At 46.9% G+C, this 21,050-nt stretch overlaps 1 protein-coding gene across 1 annotated transcript in view; it reads left to right on the plus strand.

The window, feature by feature from the left end:
- FAM216B (family with sequence similarity 216 member B) overlaps window positions 1–21,050 on the plus strand; it is a 62,195-nt gene that overhangs the window by 25,190 nt on the left and 15,955 nt on the right. The window contains exons 2-3 of the mRNA XM_078672247.1: window positions 8,503–8,585; window positions 8,717–8,837. Coding sequence (XP_078528373.1) covers window positions 8,505–8,585; window positions 8,717–8,837 — 202 coding nt within the window. The 5' untranslated portion in view covers window positions 8,503–8,504. The remainder of the gene's footprint in view (window positions 1–8,502; window positions 8,586–8,716; window positions 8,838–21,050) is intronic.

The raw sequence follows: 21,050 nt of genomic DNA on the forward strand, positions 1-21,050 counted from the left end.
CAACATTCTAGAATGCCTCTCACAATTCTTAAAGGGGCCATCTTGTTTATGGCGTAACAATACATTTCAAAAACTGCTGCCCTCATCCAATAAAGAAACATTCTAGAATGTCGCTCACAAATCTTAAACGGGCCATCTTGTTCATGGAGTAACAATACATTTCAAAAACTGCTGCCCTCATCCAAGAAAGCAACATTCTAGAATGCCTCTCACAAATCTTAAAGGGACCATCGTGTTCATGGCATCATAATACACCTCAAGAACAGCTGCCCACATCCAACAAAGCAACATTCTAGAATGCCTCTCACAAATCTTAAAGGGGTCATCTTGTTAATGGCGTAACAATACATTTCAAAAACAGGTGCCCTCATCCAACAAAGCAACATCCTAGAATGTCTCTCACAAATCTTAAAGGGGTCATCGTGTTTATGGCATCATAATACACCTCAAAAACTGCTTCCCTCATCCAACAAAGCAACATTCCAGAATGCCTCTCACAAATCTTAAAGGGGCCATCTTGTTTATGGCATCATAATCCACCTCAAAAACAGCTGCCCTCATCCAACAAAGCAACATTCTAGAATGCCTCTCACAAATCCTAAAGGGGCCATCTTGTTTATGGCGTACAATACATTTCAAAAACAGCTGCCCTCATTCAACAAAGCAACATTCTAGAATGCCTCCCACAAATCTTAAAGGGGGCATCATGTTTATGGCATCATAATCCTCTTCAAAAACTGCTGCCCTCATCCAACAAAGAAAGATTCTAGAATGTCGCTCACAAATCTTAAACGGGCCATCTTGTTCATGGCGTAACAATACATTTCAAAAACAGCTGCCCTCATCCAAGAAAGCAACATTCTAGAATGCCTCTCACAAATCTTAAAGGGACCATCGTGTTCATGGCATCATAATACACCTCAAGAACAGCTGCCCACATCCAACAAAGCAACATTCTAGAATGCCTCTCACAAATCTTAAAGGGGTCATCTTGTTAATGGCGTAACAATACATTTCAAAAACTGCTGCCCTCATCCAAGAAAGCAACATTCTAGAATGCCTCTCACAAATCTTAAAGGGACCATCGTGTTCATGGCATCATAATACACCTCAAGAACAGCTGCCCACATCCAACAAAGCAACATTCTAGAATGCCTCTCACAAATCTTAAAGGGGTCATCTTGTTAATGGCGTAACAATACATTTCAAAAACAGGTGCCCTCATCCAACAAAGCAACATCCTAGAATGTCTCTCACAAATCTTAAAGGGGTCATCGTGTTTATGGCATCATAATACACCTCAAAAACTGCTTCCCTCATCCAACAAAGCAACATTCCAGAATGCCTCTCACAAATCTTAAAGGGGCCATCTTGTTTATGGCATCATAATCCACCTCAAAAACAGCTGCCCTCATCCAACAAAGCAACATTCTAGAATGCCTCTCACAAATCCTAAAGGGGCCATCTTGTTTATGGCGTACAATACATTTCAAAAACAGCTGCCCTCATCCAACAAAGCAACATCCTAGAATGTCTCTCACAAATCTTAAAGGGGTCATCGTGTTTATGGCATCATAATACACCTCAAAAACTGCTGCCCTCATCCAACAAAGAAACATTCTAGAATGCAGCTCACAAATCTTAAAGGGGCCATCTTGTTTATGGCGTAACAATACATTTCAAAAACAGTTGCCCTCCTCCAACAAAGGAACATTCTAGAATGCCTCTCACAATTCTTAAAGGGGCCATCTTGTTTATGGCAAAACAATACATTTCAAAAACAGCTGCCCTGATCCAACATAGCAACATTCTAGAATGCCTCTCACAATTCTTAAAGGGGCCATCTTGTTTATGGCGTAACAATACATTTCAAAAATAGCTGCCCTCATCCAACAAAGCAACATTCTAGAATGCCTCTCACAATTCTTAAAGGGGCCATCTTGTTTATGGCGTAACAATACATTTCAAAAACTGCTGCCCTCATCCAACAAAGAAAGATTCTAGAATGTCGCTCACAAATCTTAAACGGGACATCTTGTTCATGGCGTAACAATACATTTCAAAAACAGCTGCCCTCATCCAAGAAAGCAACGTTCTAGAATGCCTCTCACAAATCTTAAAGAGGCCATCTTGTTCATGGCATCATAATACACCTCAAGAACAGCTGCCCACATCCAACAAAGCAACATTCTAGAATGCCTCTCACAAATCTTAAAGGGGCGATCTTGTTAATGGCGTAACAATACATTTCAAAAACAGCTGCCCTCATCCAACAAAGCAACATTCTAGAATGCCTCTCACAAATCTTAAAGGGGCCATCTTGTTTATGGCATCATAATCCACCTCAAACACTGCTGCCCTCATCCAACAAAGAAACATTCTAGAATGCCTCTCACAAATCTTAAAGGGGCCATCTTGTTTATGGCGTAACAATACATTTCAAAAACAGCTGCCCTCATCCAACAAAGAAACATTCCAGAATGCCTCTCACAATTCTTAAAGGGGCCATCTTGTTTATGGCGTAACAATACATTTCAAAAACAGCTGCCCTCATCCAACAAAGCAACATTCTAGAATGCCTCTCACAAATAGTAAAGGGGCCATCTTGTTTAGGGCGTAACAATACATTTCAAAAACAGCTGCCCTCATCCAACAAAGCAACATTCTACAATGCCTCTCACAATTCTTAAAGGGGCCATCTTGTTTATGGCGTAACAATACATTTCAAAAACAGCTGCCCTCATCCAACAAAGCAACATTCTAGAATGCCTCTCACAAATCTTAAAGGGGCCATCTTGTTAATAGCGTAACAATACATTTCAAAAACAGCTGCCCTCATCCAACAAAGCAACATCCTAGAATGTCTCTCACAAATCTTAAAGCGGTCATCTTGTTTATGGCGTAACAATACATTTCAAAAATAGCTGCCCTCATCCAACAAAGCAACATTCTAGAATGCCTGTTGTTAGTGATTGTTAAAGATGCAGGCATGAACAAGGAGACTATTGTACGTCATACTCTATGGTAAAAGTCAACTCTATGTCACCTATGTCATAAGGGGTTTGAGATGGAATGTTGGCTTGGAACTGACCACGGGTGGGTTTCAGATGGTCTCCAGGGAGCTGTGGAGTTGGAAGCCAAACAAACGTGTTTTGAGCACAGCTTGTTCGTGAGTTAACACTACAACAATTGGCGACAAGTTGGTTTTGTTTTCCTCTCCTATGGATGGGCCCTTTAATACTTCTATTCAGAACACAGAGATCCCAATGGCCAAAGAAACTCCCCTGTGGCCCTCCCCTCCGGTCATGCTGCGGTGTCCTGCATATGGAGGACTTAGGTTAACCTGCCTCCCAGCCCATGTGCATAAAGAGATGGCACCCCTCTGCACCGGGTGCAGATAGGGGTGCATGACTTCATAATTCAACTGGCAAAGTTGGTCAACTTTATAAGTTCATGAAGTTTCAAAGTTTACAATGACTGCAAAGCTTCACTTGCAATTGGAAAATGACAGTAACAAAATGTGAGCAATTTTCCTACAGCAAATATGTTTTCTTTGCTTTTTTTAACCACTCAAATTATTTTCGAGGGATTTCAGACGTTGTTTTTTGAAGTTCACCAACATCAGAAAGTGTAAAAGAAAACATTCAAGACGTTGACAAAAGCCAACTACACTTAGGCCGGGATCTGCGTCTCCAGGCCCATCCTGTGCATCTGGCTTCTTTGTAATTCCAGTGGAGTTTCTTTTTTAAAAATAAGTTTAAAAGCTTTATTTCAAATAAAAGGTAGTACGGAGAACAAGAAACCAATGATACAAATTACTTCATTATAAGGGAAAAACATATCGAATGAGAGGTTTATTTACAGAAGAAAAGAAAGCAATTTAAATAAGGGAATAAGGGAGAGGGAAGGAAGGGGGGAGAGGGAAGGAAGGAAGGTAAATATTTGTTGGACTTGGCCCTTTTGGCAGGTTCACCCCGAAACTTTTTGCTCTTTCCTAGCCTGTTTCTGTGACCTGGTGTTGGTGATTTTTAGGCCTCTGCGCACTTTTTCACTGTGGTACAGTGTAAAGTGCGTGAGCTCTCTGTGTATGTGTGGTGAGTGACCTGCCCTCCCATAGGAATGAATGGGGAATATGTATGCCCATGGTAGTTCCTTATGTGTGGGGAGTGCAGGGTCGAGTTTGGTATGTAGGAACTTGTGAGACTGAATGCTGCGCAATGGTATATGCGGCATGATTGTGTCTAGTCTAGAAGTGCCACTTTTAATAGTTGGTATATTTGTGTAATTTGTGCCTGGCGTGTGATTGGCTGGAGCCTGGCCCCAGGAGTGAGCCTGGGCCTGCTTGTGGATTGACTGTCTAGCTTGAGGGTGACAGGGGCTGCAGAGCCCCCAGGAGGTTGTCTGAGTCCGTGGATGAAAGGATGCATCTGCTGCCAGGGAAGTGGGAGGAGATAGCACCTGGGAGTGAATAGGGCTGTGCCTGCCTGACCACAATGCTGGCTCCACCTCTCGCTGGGCGACTGTCACCTCTGTCCCTGATACTGAAAGAGAGAAGGAAGCCAGGAAAGCCCCAGTGCTCCAGCAACACCTAGAACTGGTTTAGACCGGGCTCAGGGCCCACTTGCACAAAGACTTCAAAGGACTTCAAAGACTTTTAGGGGTATAAGAGAAGGACCCCTGACAACAGAAAATTAGATTCTACAATCAAGAGGAACCTCTGCTGGAAGAAGGACTGCTAGAGAACTGAAGGAAGATTGCCTTGCTGTGTGCTTTAAGGGCTGACCTGTTCTGCTGACCAACTGAAGCTGAGGAGGAGAGGGACTTTGCTGTGTGCTGTGACCCTTCCTGCTTGACCTAAGAAAGACTTTGCTGTGTGCTGTGTCTCTGAATCTCCAAGGGCCTGAAAAGAGCTGGTCTCCTGTTTTGCAACCCAGGGATAGAAAGGTTGTTAAGGACTACAAGACTCTGCTTTGTCCCCTGAAGCTGCTGTGGGCTGAAGAGATCGTAAGCTGCTGTGTGCGGTGGAAATCGGGGGCGGCTCGACTAAGAGCTGCTGCTTGCCCCGTGTAGCACGCTGGCTGCTCTCTGATCTGATTGAGAGTGCCGCGCTGACTGCTGCCGCCGTGTTACGAGGTCGACGTGTTCATCGACACGTGTTTGGTGGTGGCCGAAGGGTTGTGAGCTTCCCCAGTGCGGGGCGTGTTGATTCGCCTGCCTGCAGTTCATCGCCGCAGCCCGGGGCCCTGAAATTGATCAAAAGCGGCTGTCTTCGCTCCGAGGTCGCAGAGTCGAGAAAACGAAGGGGCCGCGACCTGATTGGTCGTTCTTCGCCAGGAGCCGCGCTCTGATTGGCCACTGCTGTGGGCCTGCCCCGAGAGCCGCGCTCCGATTCGCTGAGTCGCCCCGCAGAAGCTGTGACGTCAGAAGGGCTTGTCCCGGGAGCCGTGCTATCATTGGCTGACTCCCGGGTTCCTGTGGAGGCTCGCCGGTGGAGCCGCGCTGCGAGTGGCCATCAGCTCAAGGAGTCTACACGTCACGAGGGGCTCGCCTGAAGGGCCGCGCACTGATTGGACCGTGGGAAGGAGCTGCGTCCGAGCCCGTGAGGAGACTCGACCTCGCCGGGGGATCCGTGAGTAGACCCGACCTCGCTGAGGGATCCGTGGGTGTGGGCCTCGTCTTCGAGCAGCCGTCCCAGCCCGCAAGGTGCATCCTAGCTCCCCGCTGCTCGTGGAGTCATTCGAATGGGCGGAGAGCTGACGGGACCTCACGTGACCGCGGGAAAGCTTTACTGAGGTGTGGAGGCGATCCCTCTGATAAACACAGGACGGGCGCCCCAGAACAGCGCTAGAGTTAGCATAGAACTGACTTTGGCAGAACAGCCTCCAGCCATATTTGTTTTAGGAGCCTGAGAGGCTCAAGGGCATGTGTGTACGTTGGACACACTTGTTTAGAGAGGGCTAGTGAGAGCCCAGGCCGCATGTTTGTGGCCAGAGCCTGAGAGCTCCAACGTTTGGGGGCACCTGTTTATTGTCATGAGGGGCTAGTGAGAGATTGTGGTGCAGACTTTGCTCCTAAGGGCCGGTGAGGACCCTGTCGCAGTCTTGACTCACAGCTGCCCACTAATTGCTGGGCACCGTTTAGGTCTTGATTGTTCTCAGGTGCCCAGCAAGTAGTGGGCACCTGCAACGTTTAGGTTTTGCGCCAGTGGCGCACCCCTGATTGGCGCTGCATTGGCAGCACGCCCTGACATTCTGGACACAGGGCTCTTTAATCCCTTTATGAGATGGGGGCTGGTATGTGATTTTATTTAGGCGCAAAGTGATTATCTATGTGATGGTAATTGCCTAATGTGAGTTTGGCGGTACAAAAGGGGGTGGTGATGGACGGAGTATCTGAATCAATCAAACACTCACACCCAGTCAAAAGATCTGGGTTTAATTCATCACCGTTCTTTAGCCCACTCTGCCACCCCAGTTCAGACATGGCTATATGCAAATCAGTCTGCCCCTGTGCCTCATGGGAACAGTCCAGCCCGAACTGCCAAGCCATGTCTTCCCTGGACCGGAAACAAGCTTCCGAGGACCGGTTTCTGGCATTCCAGCCGTCTTCAGCCCGGTTTGCTTGAATCCAGTGGCAAAGTGAGCAAGGGACTCACATCTGAGCATACCCTGCCACACTTATGGCGGCCAAAAGCGGTACAAAAGGGGGTGGTGATGGACGGAGCATCTGAATCAATCAAACACTCACACCCAGTCAAAAGATCTGGGTTTAATCCATCACCGTTCTTTAGCCCACTCTGCCACCCCAGTTCAGACATGGCTATATGTGAGTTTTGCGCAGTGTGGTGTGGTGCTAGGAAATGTAATGCTTTTAATATGATTGCGCACCTTGATCTTACACCTCTGAATGTTTTTAGGCATCATGTGTTTTTCCTTCCCTGCACCTCTGAATGTGTTTATGATGCATCATGTGCCTTATTATTACACCGCTGAATGTGTTTTTATACATCATGTGTTTACCTTTTTCCCTACACCTCTGAATGTTTGATGCATCATGTGTAATGTGTTCTTGCTGATACCCCTAAATGTATTTTATTCTTAGGTGGTTGTTCTTTCCAGTACAGGTGGTCCTAGTAAGGTCCTGGTCCCCTGCGTGACATTCTCCTAAGGTGGTTAGGGTTGCGTAGGTGGTACTTACCTGTTACCAGTAGTTACTGGTTGTGTGCTATTCTTGCTAATTTGTGCTACAGTGATTTTATATCCTTTTATTCTAATTTCTGACAGTATTTCTATTTCTAAAGTGTTGATCCTGACTGTGGCCCTGTCTTGTGAATAATCCCTTGTGAATATTGCCCGTGCCAGTTGGCACAATGTACATGTGCGATTTCTATCTGATGTGATTTTGACAATACAGAAATTATTTTTATATAACCTTGTGTGGAGTTCCTTTTGTGGTGTGCCTAGGATGTTGTTGCTGTTGTGTGCTGGCGCAAATGCTTTACACATTGCCTCCGAGTTTAGCCTTACTGCTCGTGCCAAGCTACCAAGGGGGTGAGCAGGGGTTATCTTGGCGTGTGACTCCCTTGCCCTGACTAGAATGGTGGTTTCTGCCTGGCTTTGGCATCAGCCTTAGCCTACCAGAAATAGCCAGTTCTAACAATATTCTAAAACTAATAAATTAAGAAATTGCATCTTACATCGGAATAAGAAAGATAAAACTAATTAAGCTAATATATGTAGTAATCAAAAAACAGTAAAAGGTAAGGAATTAGGAAAATAAATGTTCAAGGAGGTTTGAAATTTTCAGCATTTAAACGAGCGTTATCAGTTAATACTAAATTATCTAAATAGGTGGTAAGGGGTTACCAAAAGAGATCTCTATTGAGCAAAGGTTTACAAGAGGAGGCAAAAGCAATATCAAGTCGATGCATATGACAGAGGCTATTCCACCAGTATTGAATGGAGAGTTTTGTTAGTGTTTTCCAATTGAGAGTAATGTGTTGGATAGCCAAAGCAAGCATGAGGTCAAAAAGACAATTTTTATGAGGGAGAAGGTCTATGGAATCAGAGAGACTTCCAGAGAAAAGCAGGGGGATAGAATAGGGAATGGAAATATTAAGTAGGCGAGACACTTAGGATCAAACTTTCTCCCAAAAAGAGGAGACTGCAGGGCAGAGAAAAAGAATGTGAAGAAGATCGGCATTAGTTGAACCACAAGTCCAACGGTTTGTATTAATAGAGTGATAGAATTTAGCGATAGAGGTGGGAGTGAGATAAAGCCTATGGTATAGTAAGAACATAGATTGAGTAAGAGAAGCGGAACAAGAGATTTTGAGAGAACGGGACCAAAGTTTGTCCCAAAAAGTAATAGACCATTCCAGTGGAGTTTATACTCTAGCTCTCTGATGTGGGTTAGGCACTGTCTAGCGCTTCTGTTAATAAATTATGAAAACTTGGATGGGTGTCTCACCTTGAACACTGTTTTCCTTCTCCTCTCCCACAGGAATGGAAGGGGCCGCACGGAACCTGGAGAAGATAGACCGAGTCCGACTCCCTTCTTCTGCACGCAATATGTCCATTTTCAGGGTGAGGAGAGACATGGGTCATGCCAGGAGGGAGGTGATATTAAGGGAGAACTGAACGAGTCTTAAGTATGGTGACTCTATCTAGCCAGGGCCTTCATCTTCTTCCTTGTCCCCCATCTCCTGATTTCCCAGGGGCTGCGGCCTGGACAGAAGCGCTACTTATACAGCACTATGCAGGTGTATGATGCTGTGCCGGACCGGGAAATCATGTACGACAAGTACGCCCACAGCCTGCAACGCCAGAACCTTCTGGGTAAGTGACCTGATGAAAGGGGCCACGAAGAACCTGGCCTGTGCTTCTCAGCGCTATCCCAAACCCTAGGAATGTTTACCCTGTGCAGGGTCCAACCCACTCCAGATCTGAGGGGCACTCGCCCCCCAAACATCGGGGGTGTAGGCCTACCAACAATGACTCTGTTGTATATTTAAGCAAACATTCGCCGGCCTACTCAAACCAAAGGTAAAGACAGGTCAATTGCTATTCATTTTATTTCTTTGGTTTCTTTTTTATTAGGTTTCATGTGTTCTAATAGTTCATTATGTGTAAGACTCCCTGTTTTCCGTTTTTACTGATTTTTACAGATAAATACAGACAAGAAAACCATTTATTTTCTTGTCTGTATTTTTTTTAATGTGGATAAAAACGGAAATTGGGTGCTTTTTGAGTGATTCTAAATACACTTTGTCATGACTACCAGGCGAATAACCGTGAGGATTGATAGGTAAGGGGGTTAAAAAAAGGAATTTTAATAAAGAGGCTTAAACAGCAGCAGATATGCACAAGGCTGATACTGAAATGTGCATATTTTCATAAAAGTGCATTGATTTATCTTCTGCGGGTGGTCATGTCACTGATACCACGCAGGCATTCAAGTCCAATTGCATATTTATTGGTTAAATAAATGTGGAAATATACCAGTTTCAGCTTTATTTTTCTCAAAAAACCCTTACTAAAAATGGATAAATACAGATAAAGTTGAAAAAAAGAAATATGGATAAATACAGACGGAAATGTCAAATAAATAAATACCATAAAACCGTGAGCCCTAATTATGTGTAACTGTCAACACGGCATTCCCATTTTGCGTTGCGGAGTTGCACGGCCCCCTGGCAGCGCAGAAAGATGTCATTTCACGGCTATGATGCTTGAGGCCATGAGGGGAAGGATGAGCCCCAAGAAACAAGTCATATTAGTAGATGATGAATCCTATCAACACCTGGCACTAGGGCCTTCGTGCCCTATAAACACCTCTCAGGGCTGTGGGGGTCCAATCTTGAGACCTCTGAAGAATCCACCCCTCGCGTGTCTGCAGCTGAATTCACAGTCTCTGCAGGATGCCCACCGTGGAGAGGGGCGCTCTCGGGTCCTATCAGGCTGGCATTCATCAGTGGAAATAATAAAAGAGAATGACAGTATTATCACACCCGCAGCCGGGTCTGGTGGCTCAGTGCACTAATGCATCCACTGCAGGGGCCTGTGTTCGACTTCATGGTCACAGGTTCAAATCCCGGCGAGTCCACTCAGCCTTTCATCCATCTGAGGTTGATAAAAATGAGTACCATTGAGTTGGGAAACAATAAACATCTGTTATTCAGCGCCTTGAGACCCACGGGTGATAAATGCACTTTACAAATACTCGTGTAATGTTATGTTAGATGCCTTCTCACAATATTTTGTGCCACAACAAGCATTTCCGATAGTTCTGCTCGAGCTCAAAGATCTGCTCTGCTAATCCTGAGAATAGCCCTTGTTTCAGAGTGCAGACATTTTATCTTGATGAAAGTATGAGCAGAACATGTTTCCACCAATTACATTTTTTGTTGAAGATCTCAATATTTTCAGGTACAAGCTTCTTTGTATTTGTGCCACAGAAAAAAGGCAGTGAAATGTTAAGTGGATGTACCCTGCCTTTGGACTCCCCCTCGAAGTACCGCACACAGCTCTTTTGGGAATCTAGGTTTAAGATTTCACTTAAAAACTGAGGGCCTCATTTATGAAAAGTGACGCATCACTGCGAGAAAACAGCAATGCGTCACTTTTCATTGCGCCCTCCTTGCGACACCAATGATGCGTCATATTTACTGTATGACGCATCATGTCGCAAAGAGTTACAAATAGTTCAGTATTTCTGACATATCTGTAGATGCAAAAATGACGCATTGCTGGAGTGTGTCACAAAAGTGACGCAACTCTAGCAATGGGTCATTCACAAATGGGCAAGTCCCATGTGAAATGTGTCTGTGTCAGTCTTACGCAGGTGTAAGATATTGACGCATTTGTGTCCTAGAAGTGGCGCAGTGACATCTTATAGATTTTACTGCTTCACTTCTTCAACCCTTTTTTACTTCAGAACGCCCCCCCTGCATACATTATACCTGGCGCAGGTATAATGTGGCGCAGGGGTTTACAAAATGATGTATCTACCTAGATGCGTCACTTTGTACATATGGTTCAACAAGGCGCATTTTTTACGTCACTGCTGCGTCACAAAAAGTGGCGCACCGGCGGTGTAAAAGTGAAGCAAGGGCTCATAAATAAGCCCCTCAGAGCCCGTTGATGATATAAAGTTATTGGACCATTAATTCTACGATAGTGCAAAACCAGCTGATCAAAAGACAGAACCATTCTGCTGCAGTCAAGAATACCTGTAGGGAGGAGGACTGAATCAAGAGAAGCACAGCAGACGTCGGGCCTTGGCCTGCCCTTGAGGGTGTGCAGACCACCCTGCACAGGCCCACCTGTGGTCTCCTCCGCTGTCAGCCCAGAAGAGCCAGCACAGAAAAGGGACTCAAAGGAGGACAGAGTCGGAGCACCGGCCTCCAGCAGGAGAGGGGTTAACTCGAGCTCCCCAGGTTCTGGCCCCAAACTCCTCCACTTATGTGCACAGAGGAGGGGGCAGCTACACAAATCCTCATGGTATAATACAGCCTGTAGAAAGGCAAAGGGAGAACTTCTCAGAAACATCAAGGAGGGCTTAGGGGGTGAGAAGCTAAGAGAAAGCAGACAGGCATACAAAAAACTAATTGCCCATGCTAAAACTGAATGGGAGGAGAATCAATGGGAGGAGCTTACTAATTCCCTTGCAAAAAGAGACCATCGAATGTTCTGGAGAGTAGTGAACGGGGGGTCGGGGAGCCTCCACTCAGCTATTGAGCCTAACATCGCAGCAGGGGTGTGGCAGGCACACTTTCAATCCCTTTATAGCTCTGAGTTGGGAGAAACTAGGAATGACACCGGTATTGGTCGGGCTGATTACGAGGGGGATTTAATAACAGTGGGGGAGGCTAGGGCAGCAATAGCAGGATTGACTTCGGGTAAGGCGCCAGGATTGGATGCCCGGGGATTTGTTCAAGCAGGAGCCCGATGTTTGGGCCCCCTACCTTGCCGCTCTGTTTAACGGAGTTGTGAGTGGCATGGAAATCCCGAGTACCTGGCTGGGGGCAGAGGTGGTTCCCATATTCAAAAAGGGCTCGCCTCTGCTCCCAGCCAATTACAGACCAATCAGCTTAATTGATGTGCCACAGAAGCTGTTTGCTAGGGTACTGCTGAACCGGCTTCAGGACTGGGCAGAAGAAACGGGGGTCCTTAGTCCCTATCAGGCGGGCTTCAGAAAGGGAATTTCCACAGTAGATCAGGTCTTCCGATTGAACATCATCTATTGGAGGGCAGCGATATTCGAAGGCGGCAGCTTATACACAATATTTGTGGATCTGAGGGCCGCCTTCGACCTGGTGCCCAGAGGGAAACTTTGGAGTGTCCTGGCCGAGATGGGCGTACCCCCGGACATCCTGATAATCTTACAGAGATTGCATCATAATAACTATGCTCGAGTGAGGTGCGGGAGGTCTGGGGAATTGACGGATAGATTCCCCGTTGACAGGGGGGTTAGGCAGGGCTGTGTGTTGGCACCGACCCTGTTTTGCCTCTTCATCAACGGGGTAATCGCCCATCTGAACGGCACTGAATATACTGACGCCCCAAAACTGAACGGCAGCAGGGTGCCTGCAATCATGTTTGCAGACGACACCCTACTGCTGTCTAAAACCCCTATGGGGATCCAGAGGATCCTCGACTCATTTGTGGCCTTTTGCACAGACAGGGGCCTAGAAATTAATGCTGCAAAAACTAAGTTCATGGTCCTGAATCCTAGCCAAAAATTGCGCCCGAATCCATGCCTGGGAGCATCACGGCTAGAGAGAGTCTCCACCTTTGAATACCTAGGTGTAACCCTGAACGAAAGTATGTCCTGGGGACCACATCAGACTAGGGCCAACCTCAAACTAGTACAGACCACTGGGGGTATCACTCGGATGATGAAAGGCTCCACATACCGCCCATTGGGGCCACTCATCCAGATCTACAAGGCACAGGCCAGGGGTGCTACTATGTACGGGGCGGAACTATGGGGCCATACATCTTCCCGCAGTCTGTCCGTAACTGAGAACAACTTTATCAGACAGATAGTTGCACTTCCGCCCAGCACCCCACTACTTCCCCTGAGGCTGGATCTGGGACTGAGACCAATAGCTGACGAACTAGGTCTCAGACCCATAGTCTTCTGGCGAAGGCTATGGAGTAGTCAAGAACTCTCTGTTTATAGGGCGGAATTGAGGGAGCTTTTAACTCATCGTAAAGCATTACAGATCCCCTGGATAAAATATATTCAAAAATCCTGTACGAGACTGGGGTTTCCTGACCTCTGGTCTGATCCTGCTAACGCCCAGTGCTTAATTTGTGCCGGTGCTTTCCGGTGCTTAGCACCGGCACTTAATTGACAGGGCCGGGTCTACACATCCCAAACGTGCGTCACACATGCACATAGATTTTTTTTTTAATTTACCAAGTCTGCCCGTAATAATACTGTGCTCAGCGTGTTCAATCATGCAGGTCACAGTGAGAGGTTAACATTAGATGCCCTGCCTGCACTGAGGCTGCCTGCGTGCCTGCGGTGCCGTCCATTCGTCGTCAAGAGAATAAATGATGTGTACAGTATGTTGCAGTTGCTTGCAGGTGATCATGGTGGCCGCACCCTTGGTTACTAACTGTCACACACACTGATTTATTGGGGCACCAGGGGAGGGCTGGATTTGGTTTCTGTTCTGTTCTGATAGGGGTTAGGGCCTGGCCCACCCAAACAGGAGCCTTGGCCCTCGCAGTGAGGGCTTGAAGGCAGGCGCAACGCGCAGGTCGTGTGTGTCAGCCCGGGGAGACAGCTTCCCGTGCGCACACACACAGACAGTTTAAGATTATCGCAGCCGCACCAAAGTACTTAACAGGTCTTTAAAAGACCATTAACATGTTAATTACGCTTTGTTTACTTTTTTCACCCCTTCATCTCTGCATGGTGAAAGGGGACAAATCCTTTCTTTGACAACGGTAACCTTTGGTAACCTTTGCCTACTGTCCTGCTGCGTTGATATTTCTTTTTCTATGCAGCGCAGCGGAAAGTGGTCTGTTTATTCCTAGTCACCCCCTGACCCCTGCAGCTGCTTATCACATAAGGCAGTGACACAAAATATGACTAATGGAGTAGGTAAGAGAATGTGTTACAAAAAAAAATTCTTTTTAAAATCTGCACAGGCCCAGCAGGACGCATACTTCGTATGTGCTTCATTCAAACAGTTTTTATCATTTCATCATAGCCGATGCTGGTCAACAATAAAACAATACAAAATGGCAATATCCAGATAAAGTTGGTGATTAATGATCCTGCTTTAGAGCAATCGTTTGTCTGTTAGTATTTTTTAGATGCAGACGCACTGTATTTTATGTGGATAGCTCAGTGGGTTACTGCCTTTGTCACAGAGATCCTTGTGTTACTTCAGAAGTTACAATCCTAACAAAAGGCAGTGAACAACGAACTGCCACCAAAGAGCTGCAAACAAACATGAATGGTATAATTAGAACTTCGCTTTTTTTGTTTTGTGATATAGTTAGAACTTCCCTAGTCTTTTCATTATTCTAATGTTGCTAAAATGAGTATGTTTGGGCAGATATACATTTTTATCAGTAAAGCTGACCCCCATGGAATACTCTTTAAATCCTAAGGTTGTGTTTCCCCAGACCAAACCCTCTTAAAATATACTACACCAGAATGGATGACCTATGATTCCTACACCTTGTAATCCTCATTGGCTTATGTGACATTCCCTGTAGACTGATTTACATACTTGCATGATTCATTGTCTCTGTAAGTGTGTGCGTGGTGTAAAGTACTGACACACACTACATTGATATGAGCAGCGTTATACAACAAATTAAATGCATATGAGAGAGGGGATACGTAAAGATGAGGGGCGCTGGTGGAGGGTGCCAGTGAGGGAATCCGAGGAGGAGGTAGTGGGAGGGGCTATGGAGCGAAGAGGGGCACTGTTGGAGGATGACAGTGAGGGAATCCGAGGAAGAGGTCATGGGGTGGAGGGGGAAGCTAGGGAGAGATGAGGGGCACTGGTAGAGGGTGGTAGTGAGGGAGTCTAAGGAGGAGGTCATGAGGGGGATGGGCTACAGAGAGATGAGGGGCGCTGGTGGAGGGTGGCAGTGAGGGAATCCGAAGAGGAGGTCATGGGGTGGAGGAAACTAGGGAGAGATGAGGGGCACCGGTGGATGGTGGTATTGAGGGAGTCCTGATGAGGAGGTCATGAGGGGGAGGGGCTACAGAGAGACGAGGGGCACTGGGGGAGGGTGGCAGTGAAGGAATCCGAGGAGGAGTTCATAAAGGGGAGGGGCTACGGGGAGATGAGGGGCACTTGTGGCGTGTGGCAGTGAGGGAATCCGAGGAAGAGGTCAATAGGGGGGCATGGACGGATGAGGTACACTGTTGGAAGGTGGTAGTAAAGGTATTTATGGAGAAAGAGGTTTTTGGTGCAGCGCCAAAAAAGACTTTTGCATCAGCGCTGAAGCCGGCCCTGTCATGGCCTTTCTGTTTTTGTTTATTTAATTAGCAGTCGGGCCATAAGGGCCACTGTGGAACATACTTTAAAGTGCGTGCTAATTATATTTATTGCTCTATTCAATGTTTTAAGTATGAAGGTGATTTTACTAATGTTTTTACCGGGAGATGGTGCCTGACATGGGGCGGGGCCCAACGTCATCTTTGAGATAAGGTGCACTGGAGAGGCTAATCAAGCTTGTAAGGGAGTGCGTTGAAGAGTCCGTGGTCAGGTGGAGGTAGTAATGAAGAGGGATTCTCCCTGAAGGCTCACACAGAGGGAGCCAGAGAAGTGTCACTTGCCTGATACTCCCACCTCAGAAACCTCCTCTTCCCATCAAAGGAACATTACATAGAAAAAACACTTTTTGTGAGTGATAACATTAAAAAGAGGTTTGGAAAAGTGTGAGTTTTACTGGGCCTTGTAAGACTAAGAAGAGGTAAAGGAGGGCCCTGAAGCAGGCCTGCCTAGACATATATGCGACAAATCGAGCCCGCAGTGTCCCACCCAAATGCGTCCTTGGCCCACCCAATTAAAAATTCCTGGAGCCGGGCCTGTCTGACCCTAACATTACATCCTCTCAATTTTCCTATCTGGGAAAGATGCCAAACAGCAGGCCAGGTTCTAGCGGGTGGGCCGGGTGGGCCAGGCCCACCCAACCAGGAGCCTTGGCCCTCGCAGTGAGGGCTTAAAGGCCGGCATGCAACGCACAGGTTGTGCGTGTCAGCCCGGGCCGAGACAGCTTCCCGTGCGAGCACACACACAAACAGTTTTAGAGATTAGTGCAGCCCGAGTACTTCACAGGTCTTTAAAAGATAATTTACATGTTAATGAGGCTTTGTTTATTTTTTAACCCCTTCATCTCTGCATGGCGAAAGGCGACAAATCCTTTCTTTGACAATGGTAACCTTTGGTAACCTTTGCCTGCTGTCCTGCTGCCTTGATATCTTTTCTATGCAGCGCAGGAAAAATAAGTTTGTTTATTCCTAGTCACCTTTCCTGGCCCCTGCAGCGGCTTATCACATCAGGTTGTGACAAAAAGTTTGACTAATGGAGTAGGTAAGAGAATGTGTTAATTTTTTTTTCTTTTTAAAATCTGCCCAGGCCCAACAGGACACATACTTGTGTGCTTCATTTAACCACATGAATGCTACAGCAATTCATCCTCTGTGCTGCAGATCCATTATTTCCATTGTTCATGACGAGCTGAGCTCGTCATGAGCATGGAAGTGGTTAAACAGTTTTTTTTCATTATCATGGCCGAAGCAGGACAACAATAAGACAATACAAAATGCCCACATAATGCTGGTGATTAATCATTTGTCTGTTAGTAGTTTTTAAATGCAGATGAGCTGTATTTCATGTGGATAGCTCAGTGGGTTACTGCCTTTGTCACAGAGATCCTTGTGTTAACTTGCAGTTCAGAAGTTACAATCCTAACATAGAACAGTGACCAATGAGCTGCATACAAAAATGAATGGTATGGAAAGAACTTCGCTTTTTTTGTTTTGTGATATAGTTAGAACTTCCCCAGCCTTTCATCATTCTAATGTTGCTAAAATGAGTATGTTTGGGCAGATGTACATTTTTATCAGTAAAGCTGACTCCCATGGAATACTCTTTAAATCCTAAGGTTGTGTTTCCCGTGACCAACCCCTCTTAAAATATACTGCCCACCAGTATGGATGACATGTGATTCCTACACTTGTAATCCTCATTGGCTTATGTGACATTCCCTGTAGACTGATTTACATACTTGTATGATTCATTGTCTCTGTATAATGTATGCGTGGTGTAAAGTACTGACATACTACACTGATATGAGAAGCGCTATACAACAATTGAAACGCATATGCGAGAGGGGCTACGTAAAGATGAGGGACCGTGATGGAGGGTGGCAGTGAGGGAATCCGAGGAGGAGGTCGTGGAAGGGGCTATTGAGAGATGAGGGGCACTGTTGGAGGGTGGCAGTGAGGGAATCCGAGGAAGCGGTCATGGGGTGGAGGGAGGAGCTAAGGAGAGATGTTGGGCACTGATGGAGGGTGGTAGTGAGGGAGTCTGAGGAGGAGGTCATGAGGGGGAGGGGCTACAGAGAGATGAGGGGCACTGGTGGAGGGTGGCAGTGAGGGAATCCAATGAGGAGGTCAATAGGGGGGGCGGGCTATGGAGAGATGAGGGGCACTGGTGGAGGGTGGTAGTGAGGGAGTCCGAGGAGGAGTTCATGGGGGGGGGGGCTACGGAGAGATGAGGGGCACTGTTGGAGGGTGGTAGTGAGGGAGTCTGAGGAGGAGGTCATGAGGGGGAGGGGCTACAGAGAGATGAGGGGCACTGGTTGAGGGTGGCAGTGAGGGAATCCGAGGAGGAGGTCATAAGGGGGAGGTGCTATGGGGAGATAAAGGGCACTTGTGGCGTGTGGCACTGAGGGAATCCGAGGAAGATGTCAATAGGGGGGCCATGGAGGGATGAGGGGCACTGTTGGAAGGTGGTAGTAAAGGTATTTACAGAGAAAGAGGTTATTGGTGCTGTGCCAAAAAATACTTTTTACATCAGCGCCGAAGCCGGCCCTGTCATGGCCTTTCTGTTTTTGTTTATTTAATTAGCAGTCGGGCCATAAGGGCTACTGTGGAACATACTTTAAAGTGCGTGCTAATTATATTTACTGCTATATTCAATGTTTTAAGTATGAAGGTGATTTTACTAATGTTTTTACCGGGAAAAATGAAAGTGGAGCCCAATGGTGCCTGATATGGGGCCCAAGGTAATCTCTGAGATAAGGTGCACTGGAGAGGAACAGTAGATAATCAAGCCCGAGAAGTGCCACTTGCCTGATACTCTCACCTCAGAAACCTCCTCTTCCCATCAAAGGAACACTACATCGAAAAAACACTTTTTGATAGTGATCACATTACAAAGATATTTCGAAAAGAGTGAGTTTTACTGGGCCTTGTAAGACTAAGAAGAGATAAAGGAGGGCCCTGAAGGAGGTCTGCCTAGAAATGTATGCGACAAATCGAGCCCGCAGTGGCCCACCAAAATGCACCCTTGGCCCACCCAAATTCACATTCCTGGAGCCGGGCCTGGGGGCTGTACGTGCAGCGCGCGGCATGCGCAGATTTTTTTATTTCATATGACGGCGCGCGCCGCGCCACGCCCCAGCATAACCATCGCAGCTCACTGCTAACCTCCTGGTTATCCGTTGTTGAATCATCCACGAGCCACCGGCGCTGCCCGTACTGCCCCCCACAGATGACGCCGTTGAGGCTGAGCCTGAGGGCAGCCTGTATGCAGCAGGGCAGGCAGGCCAGCAGGCCGCATAATCGTGAAAAAAACATAAGTTATTCACTGAGCCGGACCGCCCACCACGAGTAACGGTAAGGATTAAGTTAAATGAAACATTGATTGAATGAATTAGTTAGTAAACTACCGAGTAGAATAAGTTTGCCCTTATGTGTCTATCTGCTGTTTGAAGGTTCAGGGACGCGCAGGCCTTGGTACCAGTTTTCAGGAATGTAATGTAATGTAATGACTAGAAAATCGCACCTTCGGGTTCATTACAGGACACACATTGCCAATGAAAAGCAAAGCAGGTGTAATTTTCCACGTGAAACGTCTTCGCAATGACGAGCAAACACCCCGAAAGTGCAGTGTGAACATTTATTTCACTGGAAATGCCTCGTTTGGAGCATTTTCAACCCAAAATACTGTGCACACTGACTGCCCTGAGGAAATACCGGTCTTGCGGTATTGGAGAGCAAAGAAGGGTATACAGCAGCGTGAGACTCGTATCCACCCAAGCAGATCTCTGCAGCAGGCGTGTTAACCCCCGAACTACCTCAAAGAGAGACATGTTTCAACCGTATTGGCCCGCGTGAGCTGCCAGGAGTGCTCTCATAGTCTCCATCCTCAGATGTCAGCCCATGCACTGCTCCTTAAAACAGAGGTGCATTGTGGGAGCTGTGTTAATGAGGCACTTCTAGGGTACGTGCACTCGCCAGTCAGGACAGATGTGCGTCATTAGTCTGAGAGCTTATTGGGCATCTCACCCATGCAACATTTATGTCAAGGTAGTATGGTAGCTCACAGTGCCAGCACACTGGTGCACAGCGCAGTTCAGGTGTGGCTCTCTGTAGTGCTGCGAAGCTCAAAGAAATGGGCCCGTTGTGCCGGCTGCAGGGCTCAAGAGGCGTGTAGTGCTGGCATGCTGTGAACCTCTCGATGGGGGATGTCAGTAGGTGATGTTAGACAACAGAGACATGAGTGACTGTCTCAGTGCATTGTGGGGGTGAGTTCAGAGGTGACTCACAAGAGTGCTGTGCATGGCGCAGTTCACAATAGGGGGGACGGCAGCTCCATAAGCTACGATATTATAATACTGATTATTAGGAATAGTAGAATGCAAATGCTGCAATGCATGCATTCAATACATCCATGTTTTCATTCATTCAAAGAATCAGATTCGCTAAAGGCCCACTGGCCGTATCGGTATAATGTGCTGGCCCCGCAGTACTGTACTGGCCTGCGCAGCCTGCGGGAATAGCCTACTCGCCCAGCCGCTCGCTGACTTGCTCAAACATGGCGGCTGGTGTGCGAAGCCGATCCCGATGGTTTCACTTTCTCGGGTCAGACTTGGGTGTGGTGGCGTGGCGTTGTAACCCCAGCCCGGGCAACACTCTGAGGGCAGGGAGACATCACACACCAGCCACACTGAGGCTGCAGACGCAAAGTGTGTGTGCACAAACCCTGTTAGTAGGCGGGGGAGGGGCACGCAGCATTACTGAGACGGCAGTGTGACTTTGTGCAACACTTGGTGGGGGCAGAGGGAGAGACACAATCACACAACTGGTGCCTCGCAGCCTCAGGCAGAGAGTGCTAGAGACTCAGGGGTCAGACTCAGACTGAGTATCACCAGCGAAGCTACAGTGTGTGTGAGCAACGGCAACCCAATCAGAACCAACCCGGTGCCATTCACTGTAAGCATTTACAACGAACGCTCTGTTTGCCTTAAGTGCCCTAGAACAACGGAACATGAGTGGCTGGTGTTTATGTGCTTTTGATTGTTTGCACTTTTATTAACGCAAAACGCATCCTTCTAATTTTGCATAATTATGTTAATTTTGCACACAAATAGTTATGATGCCTCTTTAAAAATCCTGGGAGAAAGCCTCTTTTATGCAAGCCCAACAGGTTATTACGTTTTTCCAGCAGTACCCGAAGAAATCCACTCTGAGAGGTAAACCCCAAAGGAGTAATGATTTTTGCTAGCAGGGAGGTAAAGATTTAGCTAACGAAAGGCCAATACTCAGCCATGCAGGCATCATGCCTTCAGTCATATTTAAATGTCAGGATTGGCATATATGGCGCATGGGATCCTGACGTTTAACTTGATGGATACCTTTGAATTATGGGCAGGGCTTCTGGGAGGCAGTGACTATATAAACTCAGCGCAGGAACTCAGTCAGTGCTTTCCAACGTTTCACAGTTCTTTTGGCTCTTCGATGTGTGCAATTCATCCATCAGCATTCCGTACTCTCACCTT

This window comes from Lissotriton helveticus, chromosome 1_2 (genome assembly GCF_964261635.1).
Source record: "Lissotriton helveticus chromosome 1_2, aLisHel1.1, whole genome shotgun sequence".
NCBI classification, from domain to species: Eukaryota; Metazoa; Chordata; class Amphibia; order Caudata; family Salamandridae; genus Lissotriton; species Lissotriton helveticus.